The sequence below is a fragment of the Zootoca vivipara genome, chromosome 15, assembly GCF_963506605.1.
Source record: "Zootoca vivipara chromosome 15, rZooViv1.1, whole genome shotgun sequence".
NCBI lineage: Eukaryota > Metazoa > Chordata > Lepidosauria > Squamata > Lacertidae > Zootoca > Zootoca vivipara.
In genome coordinates, this window is record NC_083290.1 from 10,543,240 (window position 1) to 10,561,662 (window position 18,423).

Below are 18,423 nucleotides of genomic sequence, written 5' to 3' on the forward strand. Positions count from 1 at the left end.
AGGTAAACGGCGTTTCCATGTGCTGCTCTGGTTTGCCAGAAGCGGCTTTGTCATGCTGGCCATATGACCTGGAAGCTGTACGCCGGCTCCCTCGGCCAATAATGCGAGATGAGTGTGCAACCCCAGAGTCGGTCACGACTGGACTTAATGGTCAGGGGTCCTTTACCTTTACCTAGATCTTCTTAGCCCTAAAGTGTGTGCCGCACTACCCTGCACGTCAAAAATAGATGGATTAATTGGGGCTATTCTAGTTAATATTTGCTGACAGTCCAATCCTTTTGCATTTTCCCCCTAATCACCCTTTTAAGTCATCTAATTTTCACATTATTTTCCATGGGCTGAACTACCACCATTCGTTGAGCCAGCCTCTTATGCTTCACTATAGCACTCAATAGCTTCAACCACTGTCCTAACAAGTTGTATCAATGAAAAGCAGCTTTACGCCAGACTGCCAATCAATCAGTGCAAGAGCAAACATTGCAAGCAGCAGTTTTGACACAAAGCTCCCTAGAAAAGAGGCAGTTTCAATAAATGTGATAGATGTTGTTCTTTTGTACAGGGCAGATCTCAGACCCATTGAACCTAATGGACAAAGCTAACTTGGGGCCATTTGGTTTCAATGGGTCTACCCTGAATACAAATTAGCTGGAGAGAAGCTAATGTACTACCAGTCCGCAAACAGATAGGCAAAGGTGAGATAGAGCCATATCCTAACTCCCTTTGAGACAGTCTTAACAGTATGGGCTCTCCTCTTCTGTAGAAATGCTCATGCTTTGCCGTTTCTTGTAGACATGCATCACTCCAAGCACATGGCTCAGAGGAGCCAACAGGCAAGAGGTTGTCTCTCTCTCTGAAAGTCAACCCAATGCATGGTTAAGAGAACCGGGCAGGGCTTCTGAATGCAGGGCAGCAAAAACGCCTGTTTTCAGCACTGTCCATGGCAGAATCTCTGTGGACAGCTCCCCGCTCTCCTGCTTTACTGCAACGGGTTATAGCTCCTTTGCCTAAGGTAGTCAGAGGAATTTCCAGCACCTACCCTGTTTCCCCCTTTTAAATACGTAGTCATAAAGTAAGCCATGGCAGGGTTTTTAAGCATTTGAGAAATATAAGACATACCCCGAAAATAAGTCATACTTCCACGCCGCTGAAACAAACCCCCACAGGCACCTCCACTCGCAGAGTCATTCCATGCGGCCGGCACTGCAGGAGCGCGATCAGCTGTGAAGCGGCGCTCCTAGCAGTTCAAAAGCACACCAGTGCAAGTAGATAAATAGGTACTGCTGCAGTGGGAAGGTAAACAACGTTTCCGTGCGCTGCTCTGGTTTCGCTGTTCCGTTGCACCAGAAGTGGCTTAGTCATGCTGGCCACATGACCCGGAAAAACTGTCTGCGGACAAACGCTGGTTCCCTCGGCCAGTAAAGCGAGATGAGCGCAGCAACCCCAGAGTCGTCCAGGACTGGACTTAATGGTCAGGGGTCCCTTTACCTTTAAGCTACTGAAGGTAATGGGGCATTATATGCCCAGCTGTCCTTGGTCAACAACAAATTGTCACTGTTTTTTGGAGTTGAATATATGCTATATGGTAATTTATGGACCTAATAGGTATCTAAAGCCATTTGCCCATAACAAAATATGTATTTTATCAACGTACATCCAGTTTTTCCCCCTTTAACCCCCCCCGAAAGTGGGGCCCTAAGCTATAGCTTGTTTAGCTTATACATAAATCCAGCACTGCTCCCATTCCACACAGAGTAGCAAATCCTACTTCAGTACCAGCAACAGGGCATACGAAACTGCCCCTGAGTGATAAAACAGCAGGGTTTTTAGATGGAAGGAAGAGACAGGCCAGACCGGAGAAGAATGGCAAATCAAGTTGATGGACTATGCCAAAACGGCATGACTAACTGGGAAGCTCAGGAATCAAGAATGGAAAATGTTTTTAATGTATATACAAAAGTGTGGGTGGCACTGTGGGTTAAACCACAGAGCCTAGGGCTTGCCGATCAGAAGGTCGGCGGTTCGAATCCCCGCGACGGGGTGAGCTCCCGTTGCTCGGTCCCAGCTCCTGCCAACCTAGCAGTTTGAAAGCACATCAAAGTGCAAGTAGATAAATAGGTACCGCTCCAGTGGGAAGGTAAACGGCGTTTCTGTGTGCTGCTCTGGTTCGCCAGAAGCGGCTTTGTCATGCTGGCCACATGACCTGGAAGCTGTACGCCGGCTCCCTCGGCCAATAACGCGAGATGAGCGCCGCAACCCCAGAGTCAGTCACGACTGGACCTAATGGTCAGGGGTTCCTTTACTCCACATTGTAGTGCTGGGTAGGTGTCATTAGTGGTGGGTATCAATTAATTAGGTTGATTTGTTTAATTGGTTTAGTCACTTGGACGGTACGTGGGTGGGAAAGGGAAGAGGAGGCAAGCACCCTGAGGCACCTGAGGCACTGTTGCTCGGTCCCAGCTCCTGCCAACCTAGCAGTTCGAAAGCATGAAGTGCAAGTAGATAAATAGGTACCGCTCCAGCGGGAAGGTAAATGGCGTTTCCGTGTGCTGCTCTGGTTTGCCAGAAGCGGCTTAGTCATGCTGGCCACATGACCTGGAAGCTGTACACCGGCTCCCTCGGCCATTAACGCGAGATGAGCGCCGCAACCCCAGAGTCGGTCGCAACTAGACCTAATGGTCAGGCCCTTTACCCTTTACCTTTACAAAATCATTGTAAACAGGTCAAAACATTAGCAGGATTTTAAATACACTTGTAATGTAACAGAACATATAGATGACTTAGGAAGATGAAAAATTGGAGAAGTACTGATCTTCAGTTGAAAATAGAATCAGAAGGACCCATGGAAGGGATGGGGGGAGGGAGAGTCATGAGATTCAGAGTAATCTTGATATTTGGATTTTCTACAGGTTTTTTTTTTTGTATGTTTATATTTTTGAAAATCAATAAAAAAGACAACCGCAGGGTTTTCATAAAGGTGAGGGCAAGGTGTATAAAATAAATAATAATAATAATAATAATAATAATAATAATAATAATAATAATATTTATACCCTGCCCATCTGACAGGGTTTCCCCAGCCACTCTGGGCGGCTTCCAACAGAAAAATAAAATACAATAATCTATTGAACATTAAAAGCCTCCCTAAACAGGGCTGCCTTCAGATGTCTTTTAAAAATCTGGTAGTTGTTTTTCTCCTTGATGTCTGATGGGAAGGTGTTCCACAGGGCAGGTGCCACTACTGAAAAAGCCCTCTGCCTGGTTCCCTGCAACTTGGCTTCTCGCAACGAGGGAACCGCCAGAAGGCCCTCGGTGCTGGACCTCAGTGTCCGGGGAAAACGATGGAGGTGGAGACGCTCCTTCAGGTATACTGGACTGATGCCATTTAGGGCTTTAAAGGTCAGCACCAAAACTTTGAATTGTGCTCAGAGACGTATGGCACACACAGACCTCTTCTCCAACAGAAGAGTATGGTCAGGGAGCTCAGGAGGAATAGTCAAGGGGCCCTGCTGCCTCCTACCATATGCCAGCTGAGGCAGGAGACTCACTCTAACTAATGGTAGGACCGGCCCTGTAGTCTCCACTAAAATCAACAATCTCTCATCTTCCGAAAGATTCCCAATTCCCACTGCAGTTTACGGAATGGCAGCCTGATGTGAGCTGGTCCCTGTGAACTTCATCCCCCCTAGATTCTACCTCTTCTTTGTAAAACACAGATGGATCATTGTAATGGTGGATGAGCACGTATAAACAAGGATCAACAGGAAGATTGCCTCTCCTCTGAAATGCCAAGCTGATTCGCAAAGAAAACACCAATTCCAGCCCTGTGCAACCATGCATTAATTTAATGCTCAAAACTCAAGGAGAGAAGTTCAGGCACACAGCACAGAAAGTTAAGGGTGGTGGGTGATGGTGGTTGTTTTTCCCCAGTGCACACACCAAACTGCTTTAAAGCTCTGCAAGAAACAAAGCTATCAAAACAGTGCTTGGCATCAAGATCACGCCTCAATTTGCAAATCCGTAGGGGATGCTTAAGAAGAGAGGGCGGAGCTGGTGGCCTTTGAGTCAGCTTTTTAATTAGATCTCTCACCTGGATTCCTTACAAGTTCCAACCATGTTTCTGCATCCCACACAGCAGCTTTAAAGCTCCCTCCCTGCATCTCAAAAGCGTTGTACCTTGTGAGATTGTAATAGAAATATCTCCACTGTGCCATAAAAAGAAATGTAGCTTGAGGATTTAATTAGCAGCTGTCAGGGGTGACCCATACGGATTGCGGAATTGTTTAACTTGTTCCAAAAGGTACAAATCACTACATTGTGGGGCCGGAGTTGGGGGGGGGGTGACGTTTCAGAAACTTGACAACCCTTCAATCCCCATCTTTTTCTACCCTACCCAACATCATGATGTTTCCGCTTTATTTACATAATCAGAAATTGCTGCTCTACTCCATGGACTGGAGACACCGTACATAAAACATTAACACCTGTCAGAGGGCCTGATATGGCTACTCTAGAGTAACGACTCCAGCATGGTCTTTTAAGGCTTTTATTAAGTGCTGATTATTTACAGTGTTCAGAGCAGTAAAAATGCATCCTTAAGGTGAGGTGTCAGAACCTCCGAATGGCGATTGGCGCGTTTTCTTCCAGCACCAAAGCTTTGGCAGACCCAACCTCTTCCCCCTACGTTTGCGTCGCAATTCGGGAGTTGGGGGGATTGGCCTCCCCCCCGTGCGTCCAACTTCCTGTCCCACCTGCGGCATGGGCTCCACAACCTTGCCTGAGCCTCGGACACCACTTCCTGACTCTCCGCTGGAGGCAGAGCTCTCCTTACTCTCTCCAGCGCTTGGGGATGGGCTGGAACTTAAGATGGGAGGGACTTCCCTGTATCCCTTGTCCCTCACATCCACCCCCCTCCCAGGCTCCTCTCCCCCCCTCCCTAGGGGCTCTCTGCTTGCTGGGGACGAGTGAAACCCCAAGAAGTCTGTGGCATCAGAGCCTGTGGGTGTAAAAATTTCCCCCCAATCCTGCGATCTTTCCCCTTCCCCCTGAGAAGACGGGAACCCCAAAAAGTCAGTGGCGTCAGAGCTGGTGGGAGTAAAAATGTTCTGCCAGTCCTCTCCTGCCTCTGACGTAGTCGACCTCGGTGAAACCCACACCTCTTCTTCCGTATCCTCAAATTCCGCTTCCCATCTCCATGGAGAGCTGCTGCCTGCGATCCCTTCCTCCCGCCCCTCCCCCTCTCCCTCCCTTTCCATGTGCCAGGGCTTGGGCCTGTGGGGGAACAGGGCGTGGAACTCTTCCACTAAAAATTCCTCAGGTACTTCCGTGGCCGGTATCCACTCATTGTGGGACGGCGGAGTGTCCTCCCATGCTATCAGGTACTCCAGCCCTCTCACCCCTCTCCTTGAGTCTAAAATCTCAGTTGCCTCATTGAGCTGTCGGGCGTCTCCCGTCTCCCCCCCTCCCTCTGGAGGCTGATCGCTGTCCCTGAACCTGGTACTTTCTCTGTACGGCGACAGCAGCGATCTATGAAACACTGGGTGCACTCTCATGTCCTCAGGCAGTGCTAGCCTGAAGGCTACCGGGTTGACCTGTTGCGTGACCGTGAAGGGGCCCAGCCTCCTGGGTGCTAACTTCTTGCATCGCCCCCTGGTGGGAAGACCTTCCGAGGATAACCAAACCTTGTCCCCCACCCTGATGACCTCTCCCGGTCGCCTGTGGCGATCTGCCCCCTTCTTGTACGCTTCCTTGGCCCTCTCCAAGTGTTCTCTGAGCTGCTGGTGCACCGTCTCCAGGTCCTCTGCCCAATCCTCTGCCTGTGGGCCCTCTTCCTCCTCCTCCCCCTCCCTCTCCGGGAAAGATCTGAGGTCGCGCCCGTAGTTGGCCTTAAAGGGCGACACCCCTGTGGAGACGTGCACCGCATTGTTGTAGGCAAATTCTGCCAGTGGCAGGCGATCCACCCAGTCCGTTTGCCTCTGGCTGACGTAACATCTCAGGTACTGCTGCAGAATGGCGTTGACCCGCTCCGACTGTCCATTGGTCTGCGGGTGCCGAGCCGTAGACAAACTGACCTCCACCTGCAGGAGGTTCATTAGCCGCCGCCAGAACCTGGAAACAAATTGGCGGCCACGATCCGAAATAACTCTTAAAGGCAATCCATGCAGTCTGAATACGTGGTCAACAAACAGTTTGGCTCTCTCTTCTGCCGAGACCGCCCTGGCACACGGTATAAAGTGGCACATTTTGGACATGAGGTCCACCACCACCAACACTGCGGTCTTGCCCCTGGACGACGGCAGGTCTGTGATGAAGTCCATGGACACTACTTCCCACGGCCTGTGCGGTGTGGCTAATGGCTCCAGCAAACCTGCTGGTGGCGCTCTGACCACCTTTGCTCGCTGGCAGGTGTCACATCCCCTTACATAATCCCGAACATCCTCCCGCACCCCTGGCCACCAGAAGTGTCTCATGACTAGGTGAGTGGTTTTGTCCCTTCCGAAATGACCCGCCGTTGGGTTGTCGTGCATCTGCTTGAGGACCTTACCTCTCAGCTGTTTGGTGGGCAGGTACAGGGCTCCCCTGTAAAAAAGCAAACCCCTCCTTTCCTCAAAGTCTTTAGCCTGCTCCCTCCCCCCTCGCAGCTCTCTGAAGATGCGGGAGGCAAACTCATCTGCTGCCGTCAGTGCTGTGAGTTCTGCCTCGCTCACCACTGCTGCTCCGCAGGACCATGCTGATGGGGGGAAAATGTGCCTGGGCGCTGGTGGCAACTCCTGCTCCATGTACTCTGGTTTGCGGGAGAGGGCATCCGCCCTGACATTCTGCTCCCCCGGGATGTAGTGGATGGAGAAGTTGAAGTTCGAGAAGAACTCTGCCCACCGTATCTGTCGCTGGTTGAGCACCCTGGCCGTTATCCAGAACTCCAGGTTCTTGTGGTCTGTGCACACCTGGATGGGGTGCTTGGCGCCCACCAGGAAGTGTCGCCAGTGCTGGAAAGCAGCGTGGATCGCAAGAAGTTCCCTATCAAACACCGTGTAGTTGCGTTCAGGCTGTGTCAGCTTCCTGGAGAAGAAGGCACAAGGTCTCCACTCTCTGTTGGCGTTCAGTTGCAACAGTATCGCTCCCAACGCCCGGTCTGAAGCGTCTGTCTCCACGCGTAGGGGCGCATCCTGCACCACATGGAACAGGTTCTGGTCGGACGCAAACACCCTCTTGAGGCTTTCGAACGCTGCTTGCGCCTCTGGCGTCCACCTGAACTTCTGCTTGCCTCTCAGGCAGTCCGTGATGGGAGCCGTAACCCGCGAGAAGTTCTTGATGAATTTCCTGTAAAAATTGGCGAATCCTAGGAGGCGTTGGGCATCTTTGCGCGTCCTGGGGCTGTGCCAGTCCAGGATGGCCTGCACCTTGTCCTTGTCCATCGCCAGTCCCTTGTCTGACAGTTTGTAGCCCAGGAAGTCCACTTCCCTGGTGTGAAACCTGCACTTCTCCAGCTTCACATACAGGTGGTTCTCCTTCAGGCGTTGCAATACCTCCCTGACATCCTTCACATGTTGCACTGGGTCAGCGGAATAGATAAGGATGTCATACAGGAAGACTAAGCAGTTCTTGAAGAGAAGGGACCCCAGGACGTGGTGCATGAAGGCCTGGACGCATGCTGAGCCCCCTTGCAACCCGAAGGGCATCACCAGATATTCAAAAGAGCCCAGAGGCGTGAACATCGTGGTTTTCCACTCATCGCCTTCCCGAATCCTGATCAAGTTGTACGCCCCCCTCAGGTCTAGCTTGGTGAAAATCTTGCCCCTGCGTGCCGCTGTCAGGAGATCGTCCACTCTGGGCATGGGGAAAGCCACTGGCTCTGTCACTGAATTGAGCCGTCTGAAATCCACCACAAGACGGCGCTGTGGCGTGTCTTTCTTGTCCACCCAGAAGACCGGGCTGCCCCCTGCTGCCTTGCTTTCTCTGATGAACCCCCGTTTGAGGTTCTTGTCTATGAACGCACGCAAATCCTCGAGTTCCTGATCTGACATGGCGTACAGCTTGGCTGGGGGTATCGTTGCCCCTGGCACCAGGTTGATCTGGCAGTCGAAAGACCTGTGTGGGGGTAGGTGGTCGGACTCCGCTTCGCTGAAGACCTCCTGCAGGTCCCAGTACTGCTTGGGTATCGCCTCACCCCCTTTGACATGCATGGTGGCCACCGTGGCTATTGGAGGCCCCTCCCCCGGTTGGTGCTGCATGCAATGTTCCAGACAAAAGTCCGACCCAAACGTGATGCATCTCTGGTGCCAACTTATGGAGGGGTCGTGGCGCGCCAGCCAGCTCATTCCCAAAACGATGGGGGGGTCTGAGATGGTTGTGACGTTGAATGCCAGTGTCTCTGAGTGCCTTCCCACCGTCATTCTCATGGGGGGGGGGGTTTGATGAGTGATGGCCCCTCCCAGCAACTCTCTGCCGTCAATGGTGGCTACGTGCAGGGGGAAATCCAGCTGCAGAAGCTGGATCTGGTGCTCTTCTGCAAAGTTTCTCGAGAAGAAGTTGGCTGAGGCACCACTGTCAATTAAGGCGAGGACTGTCAGGGGATAGCCATTTGGGAGCGTTAGCGTGACTTCTAGAACCACTCCTGCTCTGGGAGGGGTGGGCTGGCTCTGCTCCTCTCTGTGCGGGTGGGCGGGATGGGGCTGTTGTCTGCTGACTGTGCCTGGCTGCTGCCCCTTGTCTCCTGCAGCCAGGCTGTCTCGTTTCCCTGCTGTGGTGCTGCTTCAGTGGGGGAAGGTACAACCGTTCCCGCCTTTCCTTGCCACTCTCTGCGATGAGGGCAGTCTCTGACGCGATGCCGGGGGGAGTTGCAGAGAAAGCAATTCCCGCCTCTTCCCTCCTTGCGTCTTGGCGCCGCCGGGGTTTGAAAAGCCCCCGCGCGCGCGCTCCACCGATCTCCATCGGTTCCGGCTCTGGGCTTGGTCTGGGCAGGTCTGGGGGCGGGCCCTGGGGTGGGGTTTGGTGATGTGGTCTGTCCTGGGAGCGTGGGAACCAAGGTTTTGCTGCGCGCGTCGCTTGTTTGTCATACCATCTGGATTCCTGTCTCACCCCCACCGCTAGCGCCGCTTTGCTTAACTCATCCATAGTCCGCGGTCTAGGACCTCTTGCCAGCTCATCCTTAACGTCTGCGTGCAAACCCAGGTAGAAGGCTGATTTCACTGGCTCACTTTGCAGATCCCACCCCAGTTTGTGCACCAGCATGGTGAATCTCGCCCAGTAGTCCCTAACTGTCGATTTTCCTTGTGTTAAGTTATGAAGCTCCTGTTTAGTGGCCTCCATTTCACTGTCACTAGCGTACATTATTTTTAAAGCTTCTAGAAATAATTTTGCGTTCTTCATGCAAGGATTTTTTTGCGCGATGAGCGGTCTTACCCATTCTCGGGCGGCCCCCGTCAAGTGCTCTATGATAAAGGAGACTCTGTGCGCGTCATCTGGGAATTCTGCTGCATGCAATTCCAGCGCATAATTTATTTCTGTCTCGAATCCTAGGTACTCCCTAGGGTCGCCGCTAAACTTGGTGACTAGGCTCTGTCCCCTTCTCACTTGGACTAGCTGCGGCTGGGGCGCCCCCCCACCTCTCGCGGCTTTCTCCTCTTCCAACTTTTTCTGCAGGTCCAATACCATCACCCTTAGCTGTTTTTCAGTCTCCTCTTTTGTCCTCACCTGGTCCACCAGCTTGTTCAGCTCCTCCTGCGCCCCTCGCGCTTCCTCCTGAGCGGCATGCAATTGCTGCTGTGCCTGCGCTGTGAGGTTCCGTAGCTCCTGCTTCGCTGCTTCGGCCTCCAGCCTCCAATGCTCAGCCTCTTGAGCGCTCATCGCTGCACTCCAAAGTAGCCAAAAAAAGATTCGGAGGTTGCTGTCAGAGGGCCTGATATGGCTACTCTAGAGTAACGACTCCAGCATGGTCTTTTAAGGCTTTTATTAAGTGCTGATTATTTACAGTGTTCAGAGCAGTAAAAATGCATCCTTAAGGTGAGGTGTCAGAACCTCCGAATGGCGATTGGCGCGTTTTCTTCCAGCACCAAAGCTTTGGCAGACCCAACCTCTTCCCCCTACGTTTGCGTCGCAATTCGGGAGTTGGGGGGATTGGCCTCCCCCCCGTGCGTCCAACTTCCTGTCCCACCTGCGGCATGGGCTCCACAACCTTGCCTGAGCCTCGGACACCACTTCCTGACTCTCCGCTGGAGGCAGAGCTCTCCTTACTCTCTCCAGCGCTTGGGGATGGGCTGGAACTTAAGATGGGAGGGACTTCCCTGTATCCCTTGTCCCTCACAACACCCATATCACCAACCTGTAAATGAACCCAGTATTAAAATCACACACAAATAAACCCCACAGATGCACCAGAAAAATCAGAAGAGAGGGGAACCTTACCATGTATGTGCCCACTTGATCACTTTGAATTGTGGGACTGACATTATTACAGGTGCCATGTAACACTCGTTCCTTAGCTGTCACTCATTAACTGTGGCAGAACCTATACACTTTGGAACTCCCTGCCGATTGACAGCAGGCAGCTGCCTTCACTGCACATTTTTCTTGCACCTGCCTAAAACATTCTTTGTTTAGGCGAGCCTACACAGATATATATATAAAACGTTAATGCATTTCAATTTTTGTTTTCTTAATTTTAATTCTCTTCAAATGTCCTTCGTTGTTTTTCACACTCTTCAGTGTTGATGCTAATATTTCTTGTGAACCGCTAAGAGGTTTTACTACGATGAAGCCGTATATGCATCTTGTCAAATGGAAACCACAAAGAAAGAAAAAGTATGAGCGAGTGCTGCTTGCAGAAAGCCCCAAGTCGTCTTCCCAAATCCCTCTGCGTCTTAAACAGAAAGGGTCAAGTGATGGGGGACACCTCTGACTGAGGATCAGTTGTGCTGTTGGCTCCTTAAAATAGAGATTGCAAACGCAGGAGTCATGGTGTGGATCAGAGCCCTGGGTAAGATGGTGATGGGACAGGAGGCAGATAAGAAGTTTAAAATCCCTATCTGCATCAGGGCCCTGATCAATATGAACCTCCATACCTGCTGCATCATCAATATCATCATTATTAGCCAAATAAATTTTGTGATTCGCATCTTGCCTATGACCCTGAAACTTTGGAGAGTAGGACTATTACCAGCTTCTGAAAAGCAGGTACAGTGGTACCTCGGTTTACAAACACAATTGGTTCCGAAAGTCTGTACTTAACCTGAAGCGTACTTAACCTGAAACTAACTTTCCCATTGAAAGTAATGGAAAGTGGATTAATCTGTTCCAGAAGGGTCCGCGGAGTACTCAACCTGAAGCGTACTTAACCCAAGGTATGAGTGTAATTGGTTCTGGAAGTCCGTACTTAAGCTGAAGTGAACTTAACCTGAAGCGAACGTTCCCATTGAAAGTAATGGAAAGTGGATTAATCCATTCCAGACAGGTTCGTGGAGTACTTAAACTGAAAATACTCAAACCAACGCGTACTTAAACCGAGGTATGAATGTAATCACAATGGGTGTTGTGCAAAACCCTCTTGGGTGCCTGCAATACTACAGGTTTATTATTTAGATTTTATTTTTGCATTTATATCCAAGGAGCTCAAGGTGGCATACATGGTTCTCCACCTCTGCAATGAATATCCACAACCCCCTGTGAGGTGGTCTTCTACTTCTTCTTTGGCGATCACTCGTAGCCAAGTAAGATTGTCTTCCATGAACATGGTTTTTAACGGTTTTTAACGGTGAGTCCATAACTGACTGTGGAGGCCAATTCTGGATCCACACGTCCTTCCATAGTGGGGACTTTTGGTATAGAGTTTAAGTGGGTGGAAGGGCTCTGTTGCTCTCAAGGGTACCAACTTGAATAAAATATTATTGGGGGGGGTCAGGTAAGCCCTGCCCCACATAATCCATCACATGACGCAGTGCCCACACACCATTTGAATGGGAAAGCCCATCAACTTTATGGGTGCCTGGCCCCCTCAAATATTTTATTGTAGGGGCTGAAGCCTTCATGGCCCCTAGGAGTTGGCTGGTACAGTATGGTTGCCCTAGCTCAGGCACGTCCAACTCTATAGCAACTGTGATCTACTCCAAGTATAAAAAACTGGCAGTGATCTACCCATTGTCATTGCCAAGAGTTGCTGAGCTTTTTTAATTATTATTCAGCGAAGAATATCGCATGCCGCGCTAAAGCGAACATTATTTCTGGTTGCCAATGACGCCACTGTACACTGCTGAGGCAGTGGCGGAAGACGGAACTAGCATCAGGGGAGGGGAAATGCAAGATTACTTGCCCAGGATCACGCAATCGACACGCGATTGATCAGGGACACCCAGCGATCTACCTGCAGATCGCAATCGACCGGTTGGACATGTCTGCCCTACTACAACAAAACCACTTTTAATAAATAATAATCTGACCCTCAGTGCTTTGGAGACAGATGGATTTAAAAGTGTGGGAAGAATGAATGGATACTGGGGAGGCATGTGAACACCCCACAAGTGAATCAGGATAAATTGAAAGTGAATGCTCATTGTGATATAACCATCCCACAAACAAATGCTGACTAAAGGCTGGATATAATGTAACCTCTGTGTAAGCTTTGTGCAAGAGAATAAAAGAATGCTCTATAAATAAGTCATCTGGAGGGGCCTTCCATTGAGTCAAGGTACTATTGACTCTGATCACATGACTGCAACCACTGAAGTCTGAGCTAACACACCAGCCTCCTGCTAGCAGGAGGCATCATGCAAAAGGTGGTGAGCTTTCACACGCAATTTCCTGCTAGCACACGGGGGAAATAAATACGACATATTTTGTTGTATAGTCCTCCCCCTTTCAACTGTATTGTGTCTTACTTTGCATTTTGACTATTTTGTTACTTATTTACTGAAAGCCGTCCACAGAACTTCATGTTATACAGTCGCAGACAAATGCTATGAACAAGGCCTACATAATTTGTTGAAGCAGAACAGCAGAGATCATTCAGTTTGTAACTTAATGGTTAATTCTGTTTTCAGTAGGTCAGCTGGTGGGGGGAGGTGTTTCTTAGTAACCAGCATGATGCTTGCTGAGGTAACATGTTCCCCGATTGGCTATGTAGTTCTGAGGGCCTCTTTCCCTTGTATGTTTGTTTGAATGTCTCCCTGCTATGCAGCACGCCCGAATTAAATAGGTAAAAACCGCTGTTCATTTCTCTTCAAATTACACATTGTTTTTGTTCTGTTTCCTCAGTAAAATGTTATAAGGATTTCTTGTATTGTCATTTAATTTGCTGGAAGCCACCCAGAGCGGCTGGGGTAACCCAGTCGGATGGGAGGCTTATAAATTATTTATTTACTTATTATTATTATCTTTCTGGATTCCATCTGGATTGTTAACATACAATTTACTTCATGATGTGACCGTGTTCTCCAAATTCCATCTCTCGTGAGGTACAGCTGCCTAGACACCCCACTGGTGTTTTTCTACAGAGAAATAGTGCCGCCATCATCTCTGACTTAATACTTTAGTCTGAAAATGTGGACAATCTAATTTACAGTATTACAAAGTGGGAAAGTGACATGCTTAAGTCAAGACCGCCCACCGCCCCCACTTCGGTAAAGCCTCATTATTCATCTGCAGTTTTCTAATACAGAGACATTTGTTGGGGGTTTCAAAAGAAATGGATGGGGGCCAAGACAGGATCACAACTATCCCAGGATTCACACATACACACAGGGGGGGGAAATACTTAGCATATGGTTAAAGGTCATAAAATAACTAAGAGAAATATTAGCTGGATCAAACCAAAGGCCCATCTACTCCAACATGCTGTTCCCACAGTGGTCAACTAGACACCCCCACACGAAGCCGACAAGCAGGTAAAAGGTAAAGGACCCCTGGACGATTAAGTCCAGTCAAAGGAGACTATGGGGTTGTGGCACTCATCCGGAGCCGGCGTTTGTCCACAGCTTTCTAGGTCCTGTGCCCAGCATGACTAGACTGCTTCTGGTGCAATGGGACACCGTGACAGAAACCAGAGTGCACGGAATTGCTGTTTACCTTCCCACTGGAGTGGTACCTATTTACCTACTTGCACTGGTGTGCTTTCAAACTGCTAGGTTGGCAGGAGCTGGGACAGAGCAACTGGAGCTCACCCCGTCGCAGGGATTCAAACCGCCAACCTTCTGATTGGCAAGCCCAAGAGGCTCAGTGGTTTAGACCACAGCGCCACCCATGTCTCCTCAGTTGCAATTCCGTGCAACTACAGTAGTACTCAGAGGCAAACTGCCTTGACAGTGGAGGCAGAACTTCTACCCTCACTCCTTAGGTGCACATAGGGCTGTGGCCCCAGGCATTTCAAAAAAAAGTGCTCCATAAATCGCACCTGAGTGATTATCTTATCAGGACTGGGGGATAGGAACACATGCTGGAAGCCATTACTCCAGGGTAGGTAAATCTGTTTTATTCAAGGGTAGCTTCCTTTCTATTGCCAAGTTGCTGAAGTGATAGAACATAGTTGCCTCCTGGCAGATTCTCCCTCCCCTTTTGCTACCAACAGACGCAACAAAGAGTGAGCATTAACTTTGCCTGTGGGGAGTCCGCATCAAAAAAGCAAACGCACAATGGCTGCAGTTGAAAGCTTAGTGAGGTTCTCTAAAGCTTTCTGTGCTTCAGAAGTAGGTAATTGTGCTGGGTTTTCACACACACACACACGCACAGAGATAACACATGTTGAAACCACTGTGTGTACAAATAATCCCCCTCCCAATGATGATTTTAAGTGGGGGAGGGGAAGAGGAGTGTAATGAAGGCAGTAAAGGTAAAGGGACCCCTGACCGTTAGGTCGAGTCGTGACCGACTTTGGGGTTGCGGCGCTCATCTCACATTATCGGTCGAGGGAGCTGGCGTACAGCTTCCAGGCCATGTGGCCAGCATGACAAAGCTGCTTCTGGCGAACCAGAGCAGCACACGGAAACGTCGTTTACCTTCTTGCCAGAGCGGTACCTATTTATCTACTTGCACTTTGACGTGCTTTCAAACTGCTAGGTGGGCAGGAGCTGGGACCGAACAACGGGAGCTCACCCCGTCATGGGGATTCAAACCGCCGACCTTCTGATCAGCAAGCCCTAGGCTCTGTGGTTTAACCCACAGTGCCACCTGCATCCCACAGTGAAGGCAGTAGGTATCTACAAAAACATAGAAGGAAAGCAGCCACCACACTTCAGAGCACACATCTTACTTCAACTCGTGGAAAATGTCCTGCTCATTTCAAGCTTGGAATGCTTTTTTAACATCTGGGAGACCTCCTCAGACTTCAAAGGAAAAGAGAGTGTGTGCAGGATTTAACATATATAGAATGCTGTCTTCTACCAAGGCAGATCATTGGGCCTACCTAGATCAGGAGTGAACAAGATAATGGACTCCAGATGTTGGGTTATAGCTCCCATCGTCTCTGACTACTTGTTGGGGGTTTGCAGTCCAGCATCATTGGAAGGCCACAGCTTCCACACCTTTTGATGTGCACCGATTCTCAATGGCTCTCCAGGGATTTAGATACAAGCCTGAATCTGAATATGCCAAGAGCAAAACTGGGAACATTTGCAAGCAACACACGTGCTCTATGATTGGGCTGCAGCCTCTTCTCATAACACTGGAAGTTAAGAACATAAGATGAAACTGTAAGATCAGGTCAAAGGGGGTTCACCTAGTTCAGGCTTCCTCAACCTCGGCCCTCCAGATGTTTTGAGACTACAATTCCCATCATCCCTGACCACTGGTCCTGCTAGCTAGGGATCATGGGAGTTGTAGGCCAAAAACATCTTGAGGGCTGAAGTTGAGGAAGCCTGACCTAGTTCCTCATCCTGTTCTCACAGTGCCCAACCAAATGCCCATGGAAAGTCCACAAACAACAGTTATATACTGTAAGTGGATAGCTCAGTTGGTTAGACTGTGGCACTGATAATGCCAAGGTTGCAAGCTCGATTCCCATATGGGACAGCTGCATATTCCTACATTTGAGGGAGGTGGACTATATCGATCTCAGGGTCCCTTCCAGCTCTGCAATTCTATGATTCTGCCTCTGACTGTGAAAGTAGAACCTACTCATCAGAGATAGCTTTCTCCTATATGAATTTGCCTGATACTTTTAAAAAGCCATTTAAGTTGGTGGCCATCACTGCTTATTGAAGGAGCAAATTCCATAATTTAACTATGCACCATGATGCCTTATAGTTGTCCTAAGCATTTATACCATTAGGACTCTTAGTCCATATAGCCCCAGTATAATTTACTCTGACTAGAAGCAGCTCTCCAGGCCCTCAGATAGGAATTTGCCCCATCACATGCTATCTGATCTTTTAAGCAGCTGGTACCAGGGGTGGAACCTGGAGCCCTATCCATGCATCTCACGCACACTGGCCTTTAGTTACATTATCTTCCCAATTCATCCCCCATCATCCAGCAGTTTCTTTGCACTGCACCCTAAAGCAGGTCTAACCATAGCAGAAGGATGTTAAAGAAAGCAAGTTCCTCTAGATTAGGAGGAGAAAAAGGAGTTGCACACCTACCATTGAGCTGCCTGTAGACAATGTCTTCCAGAAGTGACAGCCTTTTCAAAACTGCATCCTGGATGGGATTTCCAGCACGGGCAGTCAAGTTGGACACTTCTGCCCTGGGGTGGATTTCGTGGAAGGAGTCCCCACTCTTCACGACAATGGGCCTGCACTTGGCCAGGAAGAGGACGAACCCAGCGACTGCAATCAAGTTTAAGACCAGCAGGACTTTCACTCGCCTCAGAGAAGCCATCAAAGAACTGCCCAAAGTGGGAGATGCAACTCAGGTGACTACTTGGGCAATAACCAAAGGAGAAGGGTGGAAGCAGAAGTCGGATGACCTGCTCTCTGGTTACCTTCACTAGGAGCAAGAGGAGGAGGAGGAGGAGGAGGGAGGGAGGAGGTGAGAACACATTTCCCCATCAGCTTGTCCTTGTGGCAAGCCTCCCTCCTTTTTGTTCAGCTTGCACAGCTGGGCTATTCACAGCAAGGAGAAGCGACAAATGTTTGCAGGTGGAGATAATCTTGAAAGGCAGCTCAGATCAGCTCTGCCACTCCAGAAATAGGTGCACCTGCTCCTGGAAAGCAAGCCATCCATTGCTCTGTGCAGGTCCCAGTGAAGCAGGGAGGTTTTGAAAATGTCCTTTGAGTTTCCGATCCCTGTTGGAAGGAGTTACTGGAAGACCTCTTCAGCAGCTCCCACCCCAACCCCACTTGCCAGCAAGAGCCTCTTGATGCCACTGGATTTCAGAAAGGCAAACAGCTCAGACTTGCATGAAAACTCTTGCAGAAGGAAACAATTCAACTTCGTTGCAGAGGCTTTGTACTCCTCCCGTAGTCTCTGAAATGAAACTTACTTGGCAGCCGAAGATCCAAGTGTCCCAAGGAAGGAGGCCCCAGGATTGTGGGACCCTTGAGGTCCTTTAAAATAAAGCAATAGTTGGACAAGGAAGAACCTTATCCAATACAGCATCGGCTCAGGGACTCAAAGGTTGCAGGAAAAAGAAGCTAGGAAACAGGAAGGAATGGCAAGAGAATACAGTGTAACTTTCACAGGGAGGGGGAGACACAGAGGGGGAGAGAGGGAGAGGAATCCTAAGTGGGGTTACTGGGACGCTTCCAGACTTTAGGAAGGGGACCAGGTGGTGAGAGGGGTGACATTCCCCCAAGAAAGGTTGTATCCTTCTCCAACAACTGGGGTGGGGGGTAGACAGGGGCGCACAGGAGAAAGGAGAAAGAGGAAACAAACACGCGTCTCTTTGCTTCTCTTTCCCGATACTTTAAGAACCTTTGGAGAGGGGGAATTAAGGGCTCAAAAAAGCTAATTGTTAGGAAATGCGGAGAGGGGGGGGGAAGAGGGAGGAAACGTGCAGACAGACAATGACAAAAGACTTCGTAGGAAGGGGGAGGGAGAAACTGCAGAGAGACAGAAGAGGAGAGAAAGTGACTTTAACAAAGATACGGATAAAAGGAGGCAAAAGATGGAAGCAAAAGGCAGCAACCGCCCGTTCCCATTCTGCTTGGACCCCCTTCTGAGATGTTTTTAATTGGTCTTTAGGGCGCAGCGCCCGCAGCTAAAATGGGAATCGCCTGCGCTCTGGATGTGAAAGCGACATCGCGGGAAGGGGGGGGGGGAGGCGGAAGCAGGTGTTGCTAATAATAGGACCCTCCGCCGCCTTTCTTCGCCTTCGCTCTCCCCTCCCGGGTCGCAGCCCCTCGCCGGCTCGCCAGACGCGCATTCCCTCTCCCGCCGAGGGGGATTCGGTGCTGCAGCTACCCACCACCCCACCCCGCAGCTCGCCTCCGGTGCGCAAAGGATGTATATCTAAATGGTGGCGAGGCTGGAGAAGAGGATGTGGAGGAAGAGGAGGATGGGGGG

General features: G+C 49.9%; 1 protein-coding gene across 1 annotated transcript in view; it reads right to left on the bottom strand.

The window, feature by feature from the left end:
* GALNT17 (polypeptide N-acetylgalactosaminyltransferase 17) overlaps positions 1–18,132 on the bottom strand; it is a 128,844-nt gene extending 110,712 nt beyond the window's left edge. Inside the window, exon 1 of the mRNA XM_035139012.2 lies at positions 16,560–18,132. Within this exon, the coding sequence (XP_034994903.1) occupies positions 16,560–16,797 (238 nt within the window). The 5' untranslated portion in view covers positions 16,798–18,132. The remainder of the gene's footprint in view (positions 1–16,559) is intronic.
* Positions 18,133–18,423: the final 291 nt, after the last annotated feature.